General features: G+C 32.6%; 1 protein-coding gene across 1 annotated transcript in view; it reads left to right on the forward strand.

Moving 5' to 3' along the window:
* The first annotated feature begins 22,532 nt into the window (after positions 1-22,532).
* The window catches only part of LOC143079799 (von Willebrand factor D and EGF domain-containing protein-like), a 56,154-nt gene continuing 54,452 nt past the window's right edge, over positions 22,533-24,234 (forward strand). Inside the window, exon 1 of the mRNA XM_076255388.1 lies at positions 22,533-22,696. Coding sequence (XP_076111503.1) covers positions 22,549-22,696 — 148 coding nt within the window. The 5' untranslated portion in view covers positions 22,533-22,548. The remainder of the gene's footprint in view (positions 22,697-24,234) is intronic.

A 24,234-nucleotide genomic window follows, 5' to 3' on the forward strand; every position in this document is an offset into this window, starting at 1 on the left:
ATGTTACTTAATTTGCACTTTGTCGGAAACGGTTGCATTTGTCAATATGTTTCATTACACGGTACTATTAACTTCAAAATCTTTTTTTGTTTGCGTCTTGTTGGAATTGTACGTTTGCTTATCAGTTGTGATGTATATTCATATTGTATGTTCAAAAAGATTTGTCACGTTAACCAATTATCTCTGCTTGGGTGGCCCGCATAATTTTGCCAATATTACGGAACTTTAAACAACTATCATATATCATACATGTAGGAGATTTTAACTAGCTATAAAACCAGGTTTGATCCACCATTTTCTTCAAAAAATGCCTAAACCTAGTCAGGAATATAACAGTTTTCTTCAGACGCTCCGTTGGTTGATATCGTCCTGCGTTTATTTTTGTCACATGTTTATGGCTTCGTACATTTGAATATACTTTGAGTTCGGTATTTTTGTTTATAGAGAACATTTTTATGGCTGTATTGAATTCTTTTTAATATATTGTGTGCGATGTTCATCATGCATTATAAAGACCAGCATTTCATTTGGAAATTGTGACTATTCTACTTCTACTTGCAAAATCAGCAGGAAGTGCTACATGCATATTGATGTTTGCATTTGTAAATACATTAATTGAATCTTGGACCTTCATCTGGTATTTCTTTATTATAAATTCTAAAAATATTAGATGAATATTGGATTCATATAATAGCATAACATGTGTGCCAGTGTCAGAAATGTTTGGTACATTTTTAATGCATTATGAGCCGTTGGGTTTTTCCACAAATGTACATCGTGCTAAAAAAAACTATACAAGGCGATGTTATCGTTACAAGCTAATAACTAAAACTTCAAGGAAATTTTGTCTATTGCTTTTATCAGTAAGATGAGCAAACAATTTCAGTTCTATATTGAATGATATACAAACTCTAAAACTACAACACTTCCGGAAAAAGACATAAACTTGGAAAATTAAAAGTCCTGTGTTTAAATATATGATAAAGTGAATAATATATGATAAGAACAGTATCACATCATAACTATTATTATTTCCTTGGGGTTGGTGTTGTTTATTCTTTAGTTTTCTATGTTGTGTCATGTGTACTATTGTTTTTCTGTTTGTCTTTTTCATTTTTAGCCATGGCGTTGTCAGTTTGTTTTAGATTTATGAGTTTGACTGTCCCTTTGGTATCTTTCGTCCCTCTTTTATAATAGTTGTATCAATCGCGGCCAATATCAGCCCTCAGACCTTCCACTATCTTGCTGAAATTGGTTACTTGAGTTGATACAGTATAGGATACTGATTTTACTATGAATTATTCTCTATATACCGGAAATGTTTACAATTGCAAAGAAAAAAAAATTGCACATATACTTTATTTCTTCCCTTGCCTAATAACTTCCTGTCTCTTTCCTATATTTAGTATGAATTATCTAATATTCCAGCTATGAACCAATTTCATTGTAAAAGACTTTTCCTATGGGAGTCCAAATTTCTCGACTGTTATCCCGGAGGACCCCTATTACAGGACTTACCTATTGTATTTAATTGTATTTTAAGCTTTGGCCTTTTGTTTTACTGTCGCATTCATCCCTTTAACTAGCTCTTGTACGCGTCGCTTTGTTAATTGAATGTGCGACCGTAAACCTGATAAAACCTACGTTTGACGTAGGCAAACCTTAAAATACAGCACAATTATCCCCTTATTGCACTTTATATGTAACAGATCAATCGGATATGAGTTCCACTATTCTTTGTACTTTTATACCAAATATAATTAAGTAAGGACTGCTCTAGTATACACACATGATCATATCAATTTCGTTTAAAAGTCATCTAAAGACAAGTGTTTTCTTACTGTTCCCTTCTTTAAATAAAACAAAAACTGTATAGAAAACACATTTTGCTGAACATCACATTCGAGTATTGGCTGTATATGACACGGATGACGGATTCGTGTCGTTGAGAAAACGATCGAGTTAAACAAAAGTGTTGAATTTTCTTATTTGAAAATTGTTATTATCAAATCCTATATTGCACTATAAGAACCGATCAATTGTTAATTTCCCACAATCAAAATTGATTTCCACTTTTGATCACAACTGGTTTTTTTTTGGCCAGGCCAGGGTATATTTTTCTAAATCTTTTTGCACCCCCCCCCCCCCCCCCCAAAAAAAAAGAAGAAAGACAGCTACAAGTCTATTGAGGAAATAAAATTACTTTTGATTTGCTTGTTCATTTGTATCTATTTATTTTTAGTTGATTAAATATTGAAAATGCCCTCCTGTGCTGACAATAAGTCAATAATAAAACATTACATTTTATGGATAAGAGTAAACGCGTTTCCGTTTAAGAGTAATACGTTTCAGTTGTCTCCCATTCCATGAAATGTTTAATGTATTCTCCCTTAGCAAAGAAGAATTATTTAAATATCAGTGCGTTATTCAGAAATAATCGAAATACTATATACCAATTAATACTTATTAAGTACCGGTCTTTGTAAGAATCATGCAGGTTCCTGTTGATAGGCGATTCATGACCCATCTTCAAATGTCTTTATATTTTGTTTATGAGGAGGGTATGGTATGAAAATAAGTTTCATGTATTAATTTTTTTCTTTTGAACTTTGGTTGCCATGGAAACCATCCTTACAAAATGTTGCCTAAATACGTTCATAAGTAGCCTTTGAAAATTGAAATATAAGGGGTTTTAAAGTCCCATAGAAATAAATTTAATCAATACAAAAAATATGTATATTTACAGTATTGACAAACAAAACCCCTAACTATACAAAAACGTTAAAATTTTGAATTTACTAAATAGTTTGTTTCCATAGCAACCATTTAAAAATGTGTTAAAATTCGAAAATGAAAAATTTCAAAAAATCTTTAATTTTAAATCTGTTTATCTCCCAAGACCAACAATACCATGAAATGTCATTGACAAATTTTGAAAGACCACATTCTATATATTGATAAAATAAAAAGAAAGTCGTGTGTTTTTTTTTCTTTAAAAAAAAAATTTTAGTCAAAAATTGTAAATTTTCACCAAAATTCAGATTACCAAACAGATGAATACTGAAACATTTTGAACTGAAAAAGCTAAAACATTCCATTTATACGTGCATTTCTGACACAAATTTGGTAATTATAAATGAGAATATATGATTGATAGAGATATTTTGGTAGAGAAGGAATTTTTTTCTCTCTGGGCATGGTGCCACCCCCCCCCCCTTTTTTCAAAATTCAAAAAATTATTAAAAATTTAAAAGATGGAATTCAATTGTGAACATTTTGAGTATTAAAACATGAAATTTCTTCAAAGGGTGAGCGCAATAATAGAAACCCCCTACACCATTTTTATACGACCCCAACAAAATTTTGGGATCGTATAATGGTATGATGTCGTCGTCTGCGTCGTCTACGTCGTCTGTGTCGTCGTCGCCCGAAGACACATTTGTTTTCGGATAATAACTTTAGTTTAAGTGAATAGATCTTCATGAAACTTTTTCAGAAGGTTTAATACCACAAAAGGAAGGTTGGGATTGATTTTGGGGATGATGGTCCCAACCGATTAGGAATTAGGGGCCCAAAGGGGCCCAAAACAAGCATTTTTTTAGTTTCAGGATAATAACTTGTGTAGAAGTATTTCAATTGCTCTGAAATCATATTGCAATGTTTAAAACCACAAGTAGAAGGTTTGGATTCATTTTAGGGGTAATGGGGCCAAAGTTTAGGAATTAAGGGCCAAAAAGGGGTCAAAACAAGCATTTTTCTAGTCTCATGACAATAACTTATGTGTAATTGTATGGATCTCTCTGAAATTGTACTACAATTTTCAATACTGCAATGGAAAGCATGGGATTGAGTTTAAGGGTTATTGCTCAAAGGGGGTTTAAAAAATTGGGGGGGGATTTTTTGTTTACGATTTTTGAAGGGCTTCCTTTTTTTTCAAAATTTTTCAAATTTCGAATTTTGAAAAGTTTCAAGAAGAAATCTTCAATTGCACAGTATTGTGCAATAGATTTGTTAGATCTTTGACCACATTAATTTTGTGACAAAAACCTATATTATTTCAAAAATTTGATCACAATCCAAATTCAGACAGAATCAAGCTTGAATATTGTGACCAAATTTGCCCTAACTGTTCAGGGTTCAACCACTGGGGTCGTATAAAGCTGCGCCCTGCGGAGCACCTGGTTATATATTAAGATCTTTTTTTAGATATGGGGAATGTGTCAAAGAGACAACAACCAAAGCAATCAACAGAAAATAGCCGAAAGGCTAAAAACTGAATGAAGGATAGCTGCGTCCCTAATTACACTTGTTTTGTGCAAATTGAAATTTAAAATCTTTAAGTGCTATTTCATGGTCTTTAAATTGACTCTGTCCTAGTTTCATAAATTTTGCATCAATGATTATTTGTGTCTTTCAATATATACCAATGAGTGGCTTAAAAATTCCATTTAAATGTTTTTTGTATCTGTCGTTTTTTCTTCAAAAGCAAAAAATGCAATTTACCCCTATGTTCCATTTTAGCCATAGTGGCTAAGTTTCTTGAAGTACAAGGAAATAAAATACAAAGTTTATACAAGATACTCCCAAGTTGGGCCGAAATCGATTTAGCATATTCAGAAGAAGACTTTTTTTAAAGTAAGCAAACTAGATGAACAAATTGTGAAAAAATTCTTTAAAGGGCTATAACTCCACAGGATTCAATTGACAATTTTGGTCATATAAACTTATTTGTAGATCTTACTTTGCTGAAAGTTGTGCTGTTTACAGTTTATCTTTGTCATTAATAATATTCAAGATAATAACCAAAAACTGCAAAATTTCCGTACAATTAACAATTTAGTGGCCGCAACCCAACAATGGGTTGTTAGATTTATCTGAAAATTTGCTCTCAAGGCTTTAGTGTTTGAAATATAATCTACACACTGCATGTTACCCCTATGTTCTATTTTTACCAATGGCGGCCATGTTTTTTTACAAAATTGAAAATAAAACACAAACTTTATTCTAGATATCCTAAGGATCATTCAGTTTAAGTTTTACTGGAATTGGTTCAGTAGTTTCAGTGGAAATGTTTCAAATATTTAACACCGAACAGATGACGACGGACGCCAAGTGATGGCAAATTTCACAGTTCCTTTGAAACGGTGAGCTAAAAAAAAATACGTCCGTCCTATTAGAAATAAACTGAAAATAAAAAATTAAAAACTTGTACCATCGAGAGCGCTAACGAGGCCACTTTCCATAAATTTTAATATTTTTAAGGGTCATAACTCTTTAAAAAAAGTCCATTGTCCATCATTATAGAACTTAATTTCCAATTTTTTATTTATAAAAATACTATTTTTGATATAACAAAAATAAAAAAATATTTTATTTTTTTTGTCTTAAAACAGTGGTTTTGATAAGAAAATAACACTCTGTAAAGATTAGACCAATGGACAGTTTTAAGCTTGGTACAGTGTATCCAATTTCATTATCTATGGAAAATACATTGCCTTGTATCGTTTCTTTTTTGGACTAGTATACTATTGCGCAGAGTCAGATTATGTACACATAATGGCTGTTACTATTTACCTCCAATGTAAATCGACATGTACATCAAAACCTTTATGCAAACACTTATTTGTCACGATGTCAATTTAACTGGGTTAAAATTGAAATTGAAGAAGAACTACAGAACCTTTCTTTCTATTCTAATATATAATAAATTAATCTAACTTATGTAAAAGATTTGAAATACATGCGGAATGTGTCCATTGGACACAGATGATGCTCCCGCTTGCATATCATAAAAGTTATAAACGGACATAACTGAAGAACAGTAAAAGTGACACTTACCAAATGTGTACTAACTTTTATGGTGATAAGTATTGTGTAAAAGTTTCATAACATTTTGTTGAGGCAAACTAAAGAAAGAAATACAAAACAAAAAATTCAGCAACTTTTTTCCTGTATAAAGAGGCATTGCATAGAACAGTGCAAGTGACACCACAAAAATTCAAAGTTGATCTGTATATGGTGGTTTTAAGCATTGTGTATAATTTTAATAACATCTGGTAAAGACAAACTAAAGTTAGAGAACATAAACGGAAAATTCAGCAATTTTTCTATCTGTAAAGGGGCATAACTCTCGGACGGTTTAAGTGACACCACCAAAATTCAAACTAAGTCTGTGTTTTATGGTGATAAGCAATGTGATTAAGTTTCATAACATTTGGTTGAGGCAAACTAAAGATAGAGAACAGAAACCAACTTTGGGACGTACTGAAGGACGGACAAGGGTAAACCTTAATGCCCCCTCCGCCACTGCGGGGGCATAAAAATGTGTAAATATAACAATCGATTAAATTAGGCAAAATTCAATGAATGGTCATTGCACATGGTTGTCATAAAGGTTTGAGAATCAAAACAGTATATAATAGTTAGGACCAGCAAATTGTCCTCAAGGCCACAAGGAAAATATGTTTTGAGAACCATAAAAAAAATCGATTATTCTGCCGTATACAAATAATAATCAGTTAGGTTTTTAAAAATAATAATGATAGACAAGCTGTCCTTTTCCACCATATACAATAGAAACATTGACAAATTCTTGCACAATTTAATGTAGATCGTTGGTATATTTTTCCTCAGATAGAACATGTAGAATTTGTATGCCCCCACCGTAGCAAAGGGGGCATTAAATTGTACCCTTGTCCGTAAGTACGTCCGTTCCAGAGTTATACCATTATATAAATGGAAAAAAGTGCTGACTTTTTTGTTTCCGTTCTCTAACTTAAGTTCATGAAGTTTGCCACAACCAAATGTTTTGAAACTTATACACAATGCTTATTTCCATAAAATTCAGAACAGTTAGAATGTTATTGGTTTAACATGTACTGTCAATAAGTTATGCCCCTTATAAATTGGAAAAAATGCTGAATTTTCCGTTTCCGTTCTCTCTTTTTCGTCTGTCTGACATAGTTCATCTTACACTGATCTCATTTTCTTAGAACATTGATAATGTTAAGTTAATATGATACTTGTATTAAAATCTTTACATAACACTTACAGAGTTTCAAAAGTAATTCAATGATAAATAAAACCAACCAGACATTTCAGGGTGAACCTTCTTGCTTAACAGATCTTAGTCTAGGTTTAAAGTTTTTAAAGCATTAATCTGTTTCAAAAACCAACAATGAGTTGCATTAAATTGTTCCTGTAACTTTTTTATAGCCATTTTGAAAGACAAAGTATCCTGAGCTATTTTTTTTTAAAATGTTCATTAAGATTTGTTTTTCTAGATAATCATGTTATGCTCATTGTTGAAGGATATACGGTGACCTGTGGTTGTTTATTTCTATGTCTTTGCTCTCTGGTGGAGAGTTAATTGTCTCATTGACAATTACAACACATCGTCTTATTTTTATACATAGACTTACTAGTAATTAAGTTTTGGATTCAACATTATTCTTTTTCACTGACAGCATCAGTCTTAGATACTACAACGGGTTATGCGTATTACCAATTTTTTTTTAAACTTCTGAGAAATCTTACATATAAGATTGAAGGGAGGGGGTACATATGATGCCCTCAACTTTAGAAGTTGTGTTATGCTTAAATTCTTAAAATACTTAGTTCACAAGTAAACTAAATGAGATACCACGTTTTTTTTCAACAAATTTTATAATTTTGAAAAAAAAAAAAAAAAAAAAAATCGGTAAAAAAGGGGGGTGGACCATACCCAGAGTGATGATTTTTCATTTTGTACAAGTCTATCTTCATTTACTATAAATTTTTGTTTAAAATTAACAAATGCGTGTCAGAATTGCACATATAAATGGAATATTTTAGCTTTTTAAGTTACTAAATGTTTGATTATTCATCTGATTGTTAATCTGAATTTTGGTGAAAATTGACAATTTTTGACTAAAATTTTTTTTTTAAAGAAAAAAAAAACGCACGACTTTCTTTTTATTTTATGAATATATAGAATGTGGTCTTTCAAAATTTGTCAATGACATTTCATGGTATTGTTGGTCTTGGGAGATAAACAGATTTAAAATTTAGGAGTTTTTGAAATTTTTCATTTTCGAAATTTTTCATTTTCGAAATTTAACACATTTTTAAATGGTTGCTATGGAAACAAACTATTTAGTAAATTCACAATTTTAATGTTTTTGTATAGTTTGGGGTTTTGTTTGTCAATACTGTAAATATACATATTGTTTGTATTGATTAACAATATTTCTATGGGACTTTAAATTCCGTTATTTTATATTTTCAAAAAGGGTCTTTTTTCACATATTCAAGCAAAATGTTGATTTGATGGTTACCATGGCAACGGGCATAATACAGGGAAAATAAAGACAGAATTTTACTCATCTACCAAAGTTCTTATGATATAGGGCAAACAAAATTACTTCTGTGACATGTCATGAATCACCTTCTGCATGATTTTTACAAAGACAGGTACTTAATTAACTGTAAATCTAATTAAAAAAAAATATTTAACAAATTTTGCTTTGTTGAAAAAATATCACAGAATGTATTTGTTCCCTGGTTAAGGGAAATTGGATAAAGGTAAATTTCCGGGTTAAGGGTAATTCCTGGATAAGTGTATGACAGACGTCTGTATATATAGGTTCTATTTTTACAACCAGTTCTCTTCAGATTTTTGGGTTGCATTGTAGTCTGAATTGATTTACTGTATGTCATGTAGCTGACTTTACGGTATGTTTTTTTTCTCTTATTTTTGAGATCCGTACGGTGACATATTGTTGCTTGATTCCCGTTATTTGGACTTTTGCCTCATTTAAAACATGAACAAAGCATCAGAAATTATGAATGGACATAAACTGTTATTGTAAGAAGCTAAACACACAATTTAAAACACAAAAGACAAAAACAAAAAATTCCCGGTTGTATTGGTTTTCTCAATTACATTATTTTTTTGTGTCGTTTTTGGAAACTTTTTTTTGATGCATTGTTAATAACACATACCCGATAAAAGGGAATATAGAAAAAAAAAAAAAAAAACCAAACAAATAAAAAAAAAAAAAAAAAGACGCGAAGAGCAAAGAATCGTGAACATTTTTCCTAATAATTGTTCCGAAGTAATTTCAATAACAATCAATTTTGTTCAAAAATAAGGATGACAATGAAATCAATACAATAACTTAACTTAAAAACTTAAATGTAAAAATCTAAATAAGAAATAAAAAAAAAGAAACTTTGTTGTAGATTTCTTTCACTAAATTAAATGTTTGTAAGACGTGGTTACCTTTTTATTTGTTATAAATATTGACAGAAACGAAAATAGTTCATAGTATTCATATATTATAAATGCAATAAAACTGTTGTTAAATTTTCTTAATACACAAAATCATATGCATAAATAAAGTTATATCATTACTGATAGGCATGTTTTATCATGAGCATTTGATCCCTTTAAATGCTTTTAAAGATATATATCATTCATGTCATGTTTTTTTTTTATCTGAGCGTCACTCATGAGTCTTATGTAGACCAAACGCACGTCAAAATATAACTCTAATACCTTTTATTACTGTTTAACAGGTGAAAATAATGATCAGATAAAGATATAAATATTAAACGTGCAGTGTGTTTCAACAAACATAACAAAGGGTTTGTTTAGTTTTAGAGAAGATGACGCAAATAACTCTGCGGGAGAATATTATTTCAAAGTGCAATAAAACAATCATCCTTTTAAATTGTTACTTACTAAGTTTTCAAAATATATACCTTATCGTCTTTCATGACTTTCATAATTATGTTACCTCAATCCTTCTGGTGTAATCAAGTATTATAGAATTGGGAATGCACTTATTTTGTGGATTACGTTGTAAAAAGGGGTAGACGTTTTATTTTCATCTTTCCTGTAATTGTGGTAGTTTTATGTCCTCTAAAAAAGATATTACTATGCCTAGGTCTCGGTAATATTCATGCCTGATGAGTCTAGCTGGCTGCCCTCTTTTGGACCATTTCCAGTTGATGTATGTGGTTTGGAGGTGTGGGTCCTAGACAATGCTAGCGTATTCAAGTGTTGGTTTTAAAAGGGTTATGTTTGACTGACTCTTTATAATCATTGGGCATTTACCAAGATTCCGTTGTATAAAGCCTAAGGCTTTGTGTGCCTTTATAGTGATATTTCCGATGTGGTCATTCCCTGATAATGTGTTTGATAGCACCACTTCAAGGTAAGGTTTGTGGTTGTCTGCTCCAAGGATGTATCCCTTCATTTCCTATGGGTAGATTATTGTATTATACGTAGTACAAAACATTTGGTTGGATTCAATATCACTTGACATATTTAAGTCCAGTTAACCACAATAGTCATATCCCGCTGGAGTTAGAGACAATGGTTCATTGATTGTACAGTTTCATAATTAGGCTTTCATCTGCAAATAATATAATTGAGGATGTTATATCAATACCTTTGTCATTGATATGATCAGAGGAATATTAACGACAAAAGCACTGTGCCCTGTTGTATGCCAGATTTTACATAACAGATGCTGATTCGTCCCCGTCTCCTAGTATTTTCTCCTGCCAAGTGGTCAACCAAGACTCTCGCCACCTATGAATGTTTCCTCTGACTTCATAGTGTAGGAGTTTGTTGTGAGGTACTCTGTCAAAAGCTTTACTGAAGTCCAGTATTAATAAGTCCGTGTGTTGCTGGAATCTAATATCTGCTTATTTCTTTAACTGTAATTATAAACTGTGTTTCACATGATCACTTTTGCCAAAAGCCGTGTTGGCGACTTAAAGCTTGATTTATTGTTTAGACACATGTCTACTGTTGAAGACCTTGTTTTGACTATAAGATGGCTTTCAGTTTTTTTGGATTGATGCCTCAATGACCTATACCTGATACTTCCTATTGTGCATTAAACTTGTATTGAATGGAATACCTGTATGATAAATCTATACATAAAGAGGTCGGGGAGAACTTCAAAAAATCAATGAACAGATTTTCAAAATCGTCAGTTTACCTTTATTTCCTAACATGCAAAAAGATGATGTTCTTTCATTTGCCTCTTTTCCTTTACCCGTTGAAATGTACTTAACATGTAATCATTGCCATATTGTTCATAGTGATAAAACAAACCTCATTATTATATGTCCGTAAAAGGAAAATAACAAAAGTACTGAACTCCAAGGAAAATTCAAAACGTAAATTCCCTTCACAAATGGCAAAATCAAACGCTGACACACGTGAAAAGAATTGAAAACACCTGTCATATGCCTGACTTGGTGTAGGAATTCCTTGATGTAGAAAATGATGCAAATGGTGGATTAAACCGAGTGTTAAAGCAAGCTCAACCAACCACTTGTATGAGAGAGAGGCAAAAGATATCCAAGGGACATTCAAACTCATTAGTCGAAAATACACTGACAACACCACCATGGCTACAAAAAACAAAAAGAACAACAGACAAACAATAGTTCATAAAACACAACAAAGAAAACTAAAGACTGAGCAACACAAACCCCACCAAAACCTGGGAGTGATCTGTATGACAGTCGTGTAAAATTCCATTATACTGACAACAATATGTGAGCAAAACAAACAGACATAATAGGTAAATATGTCAAATATTTGATAAACGTAAACGAGATCAACTGAGTGTTTACAATATATCAAGCAATAGATCAATTCTAATTTTAGTCAGCACATGCATTGATGTTTTCACCAAAACACGCATGCACTAGCTGAAGACATGTATGTTGTTTGTTAAAACATATATATTATAGTTTAACGAACTTATTGCTCTTTACTCCCAAATTAGAATTCGAGTATTTCCATATATTTGTTTTGTGTAGCAACTATATTAAAATCGTGTCTTTTCTGATACTGCTATTAAGTAAAATTTCCTATGGCAGAATCTGGTTTTGTAAAATTTCTACTGAAAACACCCCAAAAAGTAAAAGCAGAATCTTCTGACCACGATACTGCATTTGTGAAGTTGGTATCGGAAATTAATTCAAACCTGATGGTAAAGCATAAGGATTTTATGATGTCCACCTTACTTGAGAAATTTCGTTTTTTGCTTCCAGAGGACTATGCCGACAAATACACAACAGATAAATTGCAAAATAGATTAATGAATTATTACCGCGATTCAATTGTTATACAACCACAACAAGCCCAGGGTAACTCAAATATCATGTTCTATATCTATAGGGTTGAGATCTAATAAACATCTGTAACCTCACCCCAATTTTGCGCCTGTCCCAAGTCAGGAGCCTCTGGCCTCTGTTAGTATTGTATTATTTTTATTTTAGTTTCTTGTGTATAATTCGGAGTTTAATATGACGTCCATTATCACTGAACTAGTATGCATATTTTTTAAGGGACCAGCTGAAGGACGCCTCCGGGTGCGGGAATTCTCTACATTGAAGACCCATTGGTAACCTTCGGCTGTTGCCTGCTCTATAGTTGGGTTGTTGTCGCTTTGACACATTCCCTATTTCCTTTCCCAAGTTTACCGTAGAAAAAATGCGAAAATGCATGTCGCTTACAGAAAGCATAATTTTAATGAGTGCTAATGTAATTACTTCATTTCTAATTGGTCTTGCGTTACAATTGTATCACAAGTTTGGATCAAAACAATTAGTTGAAACATTACATGCTCATGGGTTTTGCAGTTCGTATGTTGAGGTTAGGCGATACCTATCAAGCGTATTAAGTCATGCAATTGATAGGATAACAATGGCGTGTATGTTCCAAACGGTATTGTTCCGCTGTCGTCTACTGGTTGTCTTATCCAGGAAGGATCAGATAACATTGACATTAACACAGAAATGGTGGATGGCAAGGATACTTTCCATTCTATGGCTTGAGCTGTTTTCCAACTGCAGTCAGAAATGACAGATTCAAGCGTTGTACATGCTTAACAGGTAAAAACTAAACGATGGTAGGAAAAATCTCTACCAGTCGGCGAGCAGACAATTTCTTTGATACACTGTGTACCATTCAACAAGCCAAAAGAGCGTCCTGAGCCTCCCCGTCATGAGAATGCATATAGCGACATACAATCTGGTTTAGAAAATTGTGAAGCTTCTTTAGACTTCGTTTGGGTTTTGCTGCGACTTCTGTTCAGAGAAGTAATTAAAATTCCAATGGAACTTCTAAAACAAATTAAACAAGCAATCCCTTTCTGGACTGGGTTTAATGGCCTAGTCTCAGAATCACTTCCTTGTCGGACATTTGTTACATATGCACCAGTTGTTGACTCGAAGCCAAGCTACATGCGAACTATTTATACAACAATGAAGAAATGTATGGACATGTCAAAAGAAGTAGTACAGGACTTTGCAATACAGACGTTTGATCAACAACTTTACGCAGTATCACAGCAAGTGAAATGATCAATGCCGGAAGTTTTTCAATCCCATATGTTGAGGCTTGGTGGATTTCACACACTTTCTTGTTTTATAGCTTGTATTGGCAAATTGTGGGCAGATGAAGGTCTTCGCAATCTTATGGTTGATTCTGGTGTTTATGCCGGATGCATTGTTGACCAGATGCTCTTGGTGAAACAGTTTAACCGATCAGTTTAGGGTTTAACACTCGTATATGAAGCATTACGACTGTTATGATTTGCTTTATTTTTCAGATGGTGTGAGGAAAATGATGGTTTTGATGCAATACCAAAGGATGTATGGGTTATGCTGTCCAAATGTCAAGCAAAGTTTTCAGATGAATCGGAATATCACAAAGATGTACTTAACGAGCTAACGCTTCTGTATACCACCCATTTATTACCATTAAAAGTTAGATTCAGGAACTGGGGATATCTCGAGTCCCTGACATTTAAGTACTGGGATATGTTCCTGAACGCGGTTGAGGTAATGCTCCAAAACATTCGTGCAGGACGGGAGGGTTTGTGGTCATTGCATTTACATAGTACTACTGATATGCTGTCATACTTCTGTATTACCAACAGAGCAAATTACTCCAGAGGGACCCCGGTTTATATTCTTGATATGCTTGATATCAATCATAAAGTCCAATCAGCATTTGATTCTGATGAATTTATAATTCACCAAAAAAAAGGAACTTTTAACGGTATTGTTAGTGACATGGCCAACAAAAAAAACCATCATAAAAGTTTCTAAAGGGCATAGGGGATTGTTGGGTTAACCTGCAAAAAATCTGATTTGATTAGATGGACATTAACGAGACATTTTCTCGGTCATTTCGGTTCAGAAATGCGCGACAGAGCTGGCTTGTCCATAGAGAGTGATTTATCTCACGAGGAAAAAATAAGCAGCAATGACAAGAGATAATCAACAGGTTAGTGATTTTAGAGATCATATCATCAACAAAATGACAGATCCTGTTGAGGTAACTTTACATCCAGTTCCTCTCATAAACATTTCCACTGGGATGCACGCATCTAAAGAAGTTCAAGATTCTTTATTGAATTCTATTGATGAGGGCACACAAAGGGTTAAATCGTTTGTTGATGGTTCTTTGTCTTCGAATGGGCCGTCTCGAAATTTATATAACCCGATAGCAAGATCCAAACTAAAGTCTTTAGAGGATATGACGAAAAAAAACTAAACTAAAATGTCGTTCTGGTGACACAGTTAATGTGCATCTCATTCTCAACCCAGAATTAGTTTTTAGACGTGCTCTGGCTTTAGCAAATAGTCGAGAGGATCTAACAGTTGAAAAAGTTCTATTCTATCCAATTGGCCCTATCCCATTTTCCATGACGATGGTACAATGCGGAAGAATTGCAAGGCTGATTTAGCTCACATACTGGAACAGGATGTAGTAGTCTGTCAAATCCTTCCAATATTCGAGATATCTCGAACCACCCATATAAAAGATTGCATGGCATTGTTGCAATCTGTCAATGTAAAAAGGTTTAAAACATTTGGTGAATTGGCATTAGATTTTGTCCGCAATCATGTTGCTTGCTTTCAATATGCTTCAGTGGTTGCTGACATTTTTGATAGATATGACATCCAAAATTCAATTAAAAGCTCTAAACGAACGTCGATCAAAGTCTTTTTTTCAATCCAAAGGTATTTCAAGTAATCGAAGGAAGAATCATTCCCGACTGGTAAAAAAATCTTAGTTCAGGTGAAAACAAGCAGTAACTTATAAAGTTTCTTGGTGAATTCACTGTGCAATATATGAAAGAAAATAGTTGTCTAATGGAGGGACAAAAACTGTACCTTGCTGGATCATTGCCCAATCAAGAAATAGTGAAAGTAATAAGTCCCAAAGGTATATCAGATTGCAGTGAATTGTCAAGTACACAAGAAGAAGTAGGCTTTATGATCCGAAAGAAATTCCAAACGCTGCCATATTAATCTGAACAGTTTTTGGGTTGAATTAGCCACATGTAAAGATTCTAGCTTGGTCTGACTCCCTCCTAGTGAAGCATCTTTTAAATAGTACGTCCTTAGGTCTTCTTTCCAAACAAAAGTCTGGATGACTGCACACATCGCCAAGTATGCCATTGGATTGCCTCTACAGTTTGGTAGGAAAGACGGAAAGTGTGGTTTTGAACCTGTCTTTTTTGAAGGTCAAATGTCAGCTGATTTCCTTCAAGATTTGGTGTGCACATGCAAAGGAAAATCAATTTGCAGTAAAAGTTGTGTGTGTTTTGAACAGAATTTGTCCTGTACTGAACTTTGTCAATGTCAAGCATCAGACCCTTGTAAAAATATCAATACACACCTGCCAGATATTGATGATGATGACAATGATGCTTGATTACCTGACCTATTTACGTCTTAAAAATGCTAATTCATATATAAACTTGTTTTGTCTTTAGTTATTGTCCACTTTTTCTGTTGTTATTTATATATATTTATATATATATATGTAAAGTCTCTGAATGATTGTATAATAAAAACTATAACACAAATTCCCATACGTTTCGGCCATTACAGCCTTCTTCATTGGAATAAATTACAACATGTTGTAATTTATTCCAATGAAGAAGGCCGTAATGGCCGAAACGTATGGGAATTTGTGTTATAGTTTTTATTATATATATATATATATATATATTATATATACGTTTAGTCTACATTGACTCTGAAGCTAATTCCGTTTATTATGATAGGACGAGATCGGCCATTCCGGATGTTAAAAAAAGTAAAACAACGTTAATATGATACTAATATATTTCATAAACCTTATATGAATACATTTTGATTGTACAACAAAAATATTGATGACAGCTTTTGTCTGCAAAAAAAATGTCCAAAATTTACTAAAATAACCATCATGACCATTGCAACTGAAATCAATGAAATTAACTTTAATCCCTCCTTTACCTGATTATAAACTTTTGCATAGTAGCAAGTAGTGTTTAAAATGTATTTTTTATGGAAAAAAATATTCCCAAAATTCAAGGTCATCCTTGTATGGAAACAAAATGAAGTCAGAAATAAATAAGATATATCGTATAAAGAAAAACGTCAATTTTAACGTTATAAAATGACGTATTAAAAAAAAAAAGTATTTCTAACAGGCTACATATATGTTGAATAAAATATTGTCCCCTGATTGTTTAATTTGTTTAATAGTCCTAAGCTTAGCCCAAAATTGACAGTAAAGACAAAATTTTGTGATATTCAATTTTTGAACTTTGACCTCAATTATGCAAAATTCAAACCACTTCTGATGCTTACGGCATCATTAATATGAAATTTAACAATTTTGTCTTTTCAATGATATATAATTTAACCGTGTGTTCGGTGGGTGCATTACATTATTTTCTTTATGTTTCTACCGCTGGTATTGTATCAAAAACATTGTCACTTATAAAAACATGCATGCAAATATTATTTAAAGACATGTAAATATTTTATGGATTCGATGTTTTTCTGTATCTAACAGGGTTTATTCAATTTTTAACAGACTACAAGGGATTGGTTTTGTGTAATTATAAGTATGCAATATGTAATTTATTGATTCTATAAAAACTAATCGAAAAGAGAGATTACAGTTTGAGTTTAACGAGACAACATTGATATAAACAATCCTTGTTATCTATACAATTTAATCATTGTAAATGGTGTTCTAAAATATTCAGATAACATAACAGTATTGAATACAATGCAAGTACAAACTATGGTTCCGTCAAATTTTAATTAAGATTGCTTTAATAAGACTAATAATTCCAGACTATCTTTTCAAAAACTTTACCATAAAGTCTGTCATTATTTTATTAAATATTCTAATTGTTTGATTGAATGACCTTCAGATATGAAAAGCCTTTTTTAAAGCATTAAAAGAAGTCAGTGAATAGAAGCACATTATTCAATAGAGGATATAATTTTTAATAAGGATTTATTTAGGTATAATATTTAAACATTGCCAGGTTCGAAATTACTTTTTTATTGAGAGTAGAAAGGGAAGGTTTAATTTCTCAATAGAATAGTACCGACCCGCCACATATTGTTTTAGAGGCAGCTGAGTATGCATTAAACATCAGGCTAGAGTAGATCGACGGACGAAGTGATGCATCTAATGTTAGTTAATTTCTTGCAAAACATAAATTCATATTTCTAAAATGATATTTGTCTAATCCAAGCATGTTGTCTCATTGGCAATCATACCACATCTTCTTTTTTTTATATGTACAGCCATACATTACACAAGTCCACATCAAGTTGATATGTACAACTGGGGGTTTTACAGTATGGCATTTGTAGACAAGATAATTTACATAAACTATCAGTTTACTATTAGTAAATGTACTCAGCATAATCATGAAACATAGACTTCCAGGTTCGGCAAGTTATTAATCTAACACACACAAATATTGATTCCAGTAACCCTAAGTTACAAACAGTCAAAGTCTCTACTTCATTAAATCATATTCCTGAAACATATACTTACCGGTACGACAATCTATGAATCGTATACAAAACTATAAAAGCACAGTTACCATAAGTTACGAACAATAGACGTCTCTATTTCATTACAGCATATTCCGGTAACAAATACTTCTAGTTACGGCAAGCTATGAATTGTATATAAATATATATCCCAGTTACAATAAGTTACCAACAGTAGACGTCTCTACTTCATTACACCATATTCCTGAAACAACAACTTCCAGTTACGGACAGTTATGAATCAAACACAAACAAATATTGTTCCCAGTAACCTTTTATACGAACAGTAGACGTCTCTACTTTATTAAAACATATTCATGTCATAGTCACTTTCATATAACCTTCTTAACTTGACGTATTCTCCAATTCTTTATCTCGCAACTTTTTAACATTTTATAGTGTATCGTTCCCTTGTCTTCTTCAATTACCGTCAAGACTGAAACATAGGGCCCTTATATATCCACTGCTGCCAACTATGCACCAAGAATTGAACCTACTTTCATAATTTTTTTGTTTGACCTAAATTGCCATCACATATGCAGCAAATATGCACCAACCTCTTAATGAAATATAAACCTGAACTTAATTTAATAAAGACTAATTAACACATGCTACAAGTCTATAATCTCTATATAAAATCGGATACATTTTATTACTTGATTAAATATAATAATAAAAAAGCAAGAATTAAATGACTTTAACATACAATAGTTATTTTTGTTTATTGACAACTACATGTATAACCTATATACAGGTCTAATTTACACTCTTTAAACTGTACCAAGTCAAAAACGTTGTTTTTATTATATCTTTATTTTTTTATTTTTTTTTATTTTGGAAATTCTATGTTGACATATATGTTCTTTCAAAGTTCAATCTCTTAAGAAATATAGAAAATATTTCAAAAATAATGACGTCCATTGTTACTAAAAATGAAAAATACTGAAAGTGCCACTCGATAACTCAAATTGAAAAAAAAAATTAAGCTGTCTTAAAGGAGAAACCCTAACGACCCCCATCCTCCCCACAAAAAATATCATAAAAAGACACCAAAAAAAAAAAGACAAAAGACAAAAGACATACAAAAAAAAACACACAATAAAAACAAAAACAGAAAAACAGAAAAACAAAACCAAGAACAAGAACAAGAACAAAAACAAAAACATAAAAACATTCCGATTCATGACCATCATGAATGACGGAGTGAATCTCGATTAATTAAATACGAAATTTCGAAATTCTTGCTAAACTGAAACGTTTATAGAAAGATTGTTGAATACGTAGGGTTGCTCGACAATACCGTGTGGGATTCAAAGCTTCCATCAATACATATGTACTTCCAAATAGCCGATACCACCTAAGGCACAGGAAATAACAGGGATTAAAGTTGAAGGAAGCAAGATGTTTTGCCATGTCAAGGAAGTAAAATTTGTTAGCATCAAAGAGGCATTGAAGCTATTTCTACCATTTTTATTGCAGTACAAGGAAAACGTCATTATTGGTCATAATATCAAATCATACAACATACCAGTGCTATTTTGTGTTTTAAATAATTGTTCTTTTATGAATGAATTTTCCTCATATTTACAATCAAATTTGTACAATGCAGTATTAAATGAAACATCTGACGGTCATGATTCGATGGAGGATGTTGTTGCTTTGAGTCGTCTTTTCCATCACTTGGCTCCATCAACAGAAGCAAAACAATTGTCATAGTTTTCCTTTGATTCAGCTGCAAGGAGATTAACCACAACCAGAAAACGGAACTGCTTTCCCCTATTTTGACACCTCTTACAGAGAAGAAAGTAATCACATCAAGAACTGCAAATGTAATGTCAGCAAGTGGCATGTCATTTTCTCATTTACGCATTTCATATGCGAGAGATGGACGCCAAGGAATAGAAGATGTTCTGAAAGAGGAGGATGTAAATGGAAAAGTGCGTGTCACCAAATCAAAGATGACATATCTCACTTTTTCAAAAGTTTAAAACCAGAAGCTTGATAGACTTTAGCATGTTCCTTTGATATTTGTTTACCCGAATTTAGAACTACCTTCCAATCTTGGTTGAGTTTTACTGTTTAGGTCTCTTTCTCAAATACTGGACATGATATTTCCTATTTTTTCGAAAATTGCAGTTATCTCCAATTTACAAGAAACATGAAAAAAAATGTGGGTTAATGGGTGAAGAATCACCGATTCAATTTGTATTTTGGTTTGAACAGATAAGGCAAAAATGATTCTTTAATTTTCCATTTATTGGCATATGTTTTCTGGTCTGTGCATCTGTTCGTTCTTCCGTCCGTCTGTTCCGCTTGAAGTTAACGTTTTTGGTCAAGGTAGTTTTTGATGAAGTTGAAGTCCAATAAAATTGTCAATATTTACATTGTAAAGGGGACTTTGGTATCTGAATGGCGTATTGATTGACTTAACCCCCTTTTAATTTCAATGTATATTTTAGTTTATACCATATTATGGTATGCATGTAAAGTTTGATTTTTTTCAGTTATAATAAGGGTTGAATTTTAACCAAATTTTACAAAGATTTTTGAACTTAGCTATTTTGCGGCAAATTTTAACTTATAACTGAGATAAAAAGTAAAATTAAATACGTTTGGTCATGTTGACATAACATCTAAATGTGGTTTAAATTGTGATAATCGGATATCTGTGAATAATATTCAAACCTACTGGATAAGCAATGGTCCATACCGACACATTGTCCAAATGGGGTAATATATCAATGCAAATATTTTGAAGCGCTGATGTGGCACGTTCAACATTACCTAGATATTGATACTTATATGAAATCATTCTTTTACCATCCGCTGGTTGTGCATTTTTACGTGATTTAACTTCAAATGTGGTTGATCAGTTTATTGGCGTCGAAGCTTCCTTTACAAAGTTTTATGCGAGAAACATGTTTAACACCCCCACATTCGTTTTGTGTCTATCCAAAGTAAAGAACCAGTAATTCAATGGTTGTCGTTGGTTTATGTCTGTTCTGTTGGTGTGGTTTCGTTTTTCGTTTGTTGTATTGTGGTAAATCAGGCACTCAGTTTTTCTCGTTTGAATTGTTTCACATTTTGTGTTGTCGTTTTTTTTATTATTATAACTGACTATACGGTATGGGTTTTGATTAGTGTTTAAGACTGTACGGTGACCAATAATTGCTTACTCTCGTTTCATTTGAACTCTGGTGGAAAGTCATCTCATAGGGAATTATATCACATCTCCTTTGTTTATATTGAACTTGACATGAGTAGGGCCTATTAGTCATACTTAGATAAAACGGATACACAAGTAGCGCGACGTATATTCGAACCACCGTATTCGCGGTGTAAGTGAACTAAAATCGAAATTTAAAGCTATGCACTACATAGCTCTGCGCGTGAGATAAAACATCCAAGCCGCTAGATAAAGTGTATCCACTATCAACACCACATCGCACACAAAGAAAAAGAAACAAATTTTGGACGGTGCTAACTAATTTCTTAGTCCTGGTGGTTTTGTTTATTCTCTGTCACTTAAATCCTTTTTAATTTGAACAGCGAGTGTTCATAAGTATGTTTTTTTTTAATGTTTAGTTACTTCCTAGCTTTACAATACTTCAGTATATAATTTGTTCTAAGCTGCTGGAATGTCACACTGTACCTTATCGGTACATGTGCAACTATTAACGAATGGTTGCGTAAAAAATTCTTTTGTTGCATAGGAACTCGGTCATTGAGGTGGAGTTTCTACCGGTACTTTGTTTATGTTTGCTAAAGAATCCCAATGATACATTTTGAATACTGAGCTATTTGGACTTCACAATAAAATTGAGAATGGAAATGGGGAATGTGTCAAAGAGACAACAACTCGACCATAGAAAAAAACAGCAGAAGGTCACCAACAGGTCTTCAATGTAGCGAGAAATTCCCGCACCCGGAGGCGTCCTTCAGCTGGCCCCCAAACAAATATATACTAGTTCAGTGATAATGAACGCCATACTAATTTCCAAATTGTACACAAGAAACTAAAATTAAAATAATACAAGACTAACAAAGGCCAGAGGCTCCTGACTTGGGACAAGCGACAAACTCTATTTTGAGTATAAAACTAATTTCGAGCACACGAATTCAGATTTCAAGCACAGGGCTTTAAGACTAGAAGTGACGATATCATATCTTAAGCAGACGACTGCCTTTTAGACAAGTTACCTTTCCTGTTTGTTTTTGACAAAGAGAATATACATATCGGAAAACTAAACAGAAATGCTTCAACATTTGCAATTCTTTGTGCCTAGATTACACATAAGTGTTTTTTTTTTTATGTTCTTTCCACAATTGGTATTTATTTACTTTTGGTGGATGTTCTGACATGTTGGAAAATGGATATGTCTGACTTCTAAAAGTAACCAAATGTTATATATTCAAAAATAATTTAAATCAATATAGCAAGTCGGAAGTATCTTTAAAGTATAGAAAAACCAGTACGAAATAGTTGCATTATTAAAACCAAGCGGTGTACAATGAATATCATAATTTGTAATGAATTATTTAGATAAGATTTAAAAACCTTGCAAACTTTAGTTTCAATATGTAAGAATGATTGGGTATGAGATAATCACGTGAATGTTCAATCAATACCAAATCCCGGTATAAGAGGGCCAAAGAATATCTTGTGATCGGATGTGTAGACTTCTTATCACAGGAACCATGAACGGATTTCAGATACTTTTTGTGATGCCAATTTTGATCATTGCATCTGTCAGTGGATGTTGTTGGACACATGGTGGCTGTTTTTCTACGTATACATGTTGTAAAACGTATTCTTCTGGTAAGAGCTTTATTGTTTTTTTTTTGTTTATATTAGAAGAACTAAAATCTCAAATATTTGCACATTATGGTACAAGGAAATAAAACATGTTTGCTTTCAGATGTGTATACCAATAACTTTTGACTTTTTTAGACGGATCTGTTTGGATTGATTGATTGTTGTTTGTTTAAAGTCGAATGGCAATCATTGCATGTGTGATTATAAAGGACGAAACACAATTAATATAATAGGAAGGCTCTGCAAGATAGGGATTGGGCGTAAAATTTGACATTCTGAGAGAAAATGAGGATGGTTATGTTGGATGATGACCGAAGTTTTGACTTGATACTGATCCTTCAAAAGGTTGTTGCAAGGGTTCTTTAACGCACAAAGAGCTTGGCACCCTCCCTACATGATGAATGAGATTTTTCATCCACTATCCGACTGGCTGCGTATTTATATAAATTATGCACGTCCAAACGGACGCATCATTTTAACAACCTTTAGGATTTTACTGCCGGAATTGGAGAAGTTCAAGGGATTACGATATTTCTTTACCCCAGTCAAAACGTTTGGGTTAGATTTTTTTTGATACACGGGGCATTTTTTTATAAGAATGATTTTTTTTAACCTTTTCTTCTGGTATAACATTTCAAATTGCTTTGTTTCAATCAATAAAATCCATATTTATAACTACATGAACATTGAATTCGACGCCTCGTGTTAGGGGGAGTACCACGCATCTTAACAATTCCTCAGTAAGTCCGTAGACGAACCCTCGTAAGAATAAAATGCCGTCCTTGGTCATTTGCTTGATGAGTAGGGCCAATATCCTCTGTATTTGTTTCACTCATATCGTCAAAATTGAATATTTTAGGAGTCTATATTATATACTAAAATACTGTTTCATAATTTAATATATGTTTATAAAGTCAAAATCTTATTCAGTGCTAAATGTTGCTGTCATTCTTATAAAAATTAACCAGTTTTACATGTATTTGTCAAATTGTGTTTCGAAAGACACCGCTTACTAAAATGAATTAGTATCGGAAAGATAGAACATAGCTTTATTTCTAACAGAGTTTTGTTTCGGTTAACCATGTTCTTTATATACATTTTGGGAATAAATACTCAGCATCACCGAAATCTGTCAGAGTTACGGTTATAGGCTTTCTTCTGGTTTTTATTATTTGATGATTTGTTTGGAAATACGCCATACTATTGTTAGAACCTTGACACTAACACTTCAGGCTGTGATACTATGAATTTAAATAAAGATGGAAAAACTTTTTGAAAATGGCCCTGGTGGAAAATAAATTCAGCGGAAATTGACCTTTTATCTATCCCTCCCTACCTCCAGATTAACCCATTTACAAAAAACTACCTATTGAATTGATTATTAATTCATTCTCGTCCGTCCTGAATTTCAATGAAATATGTGTCACTTGACGTTAGGCAAGCATTACACCATTTATTCATTAATTGTTCTCTTATTTTCTGCTTTAAGTTTTGTCTACAATGTAATTTGTACATTATATCACCTGCGTAACAATTCATAC

Source organism: Mytilus galloprovincialis, chromosome 6 (genome assembly GCF_965363235.1).
Source record: "Mytilus galloprovincialis chromosome 6, xbMytGall1.hap1.1, whole genome shotgun sequence".
NCBI lineage: Eukaryota > Metazoa > Mollusca > Bivalvia > Mytilida > Mytilidae > Mytilus > Mytilus galloprovincialis.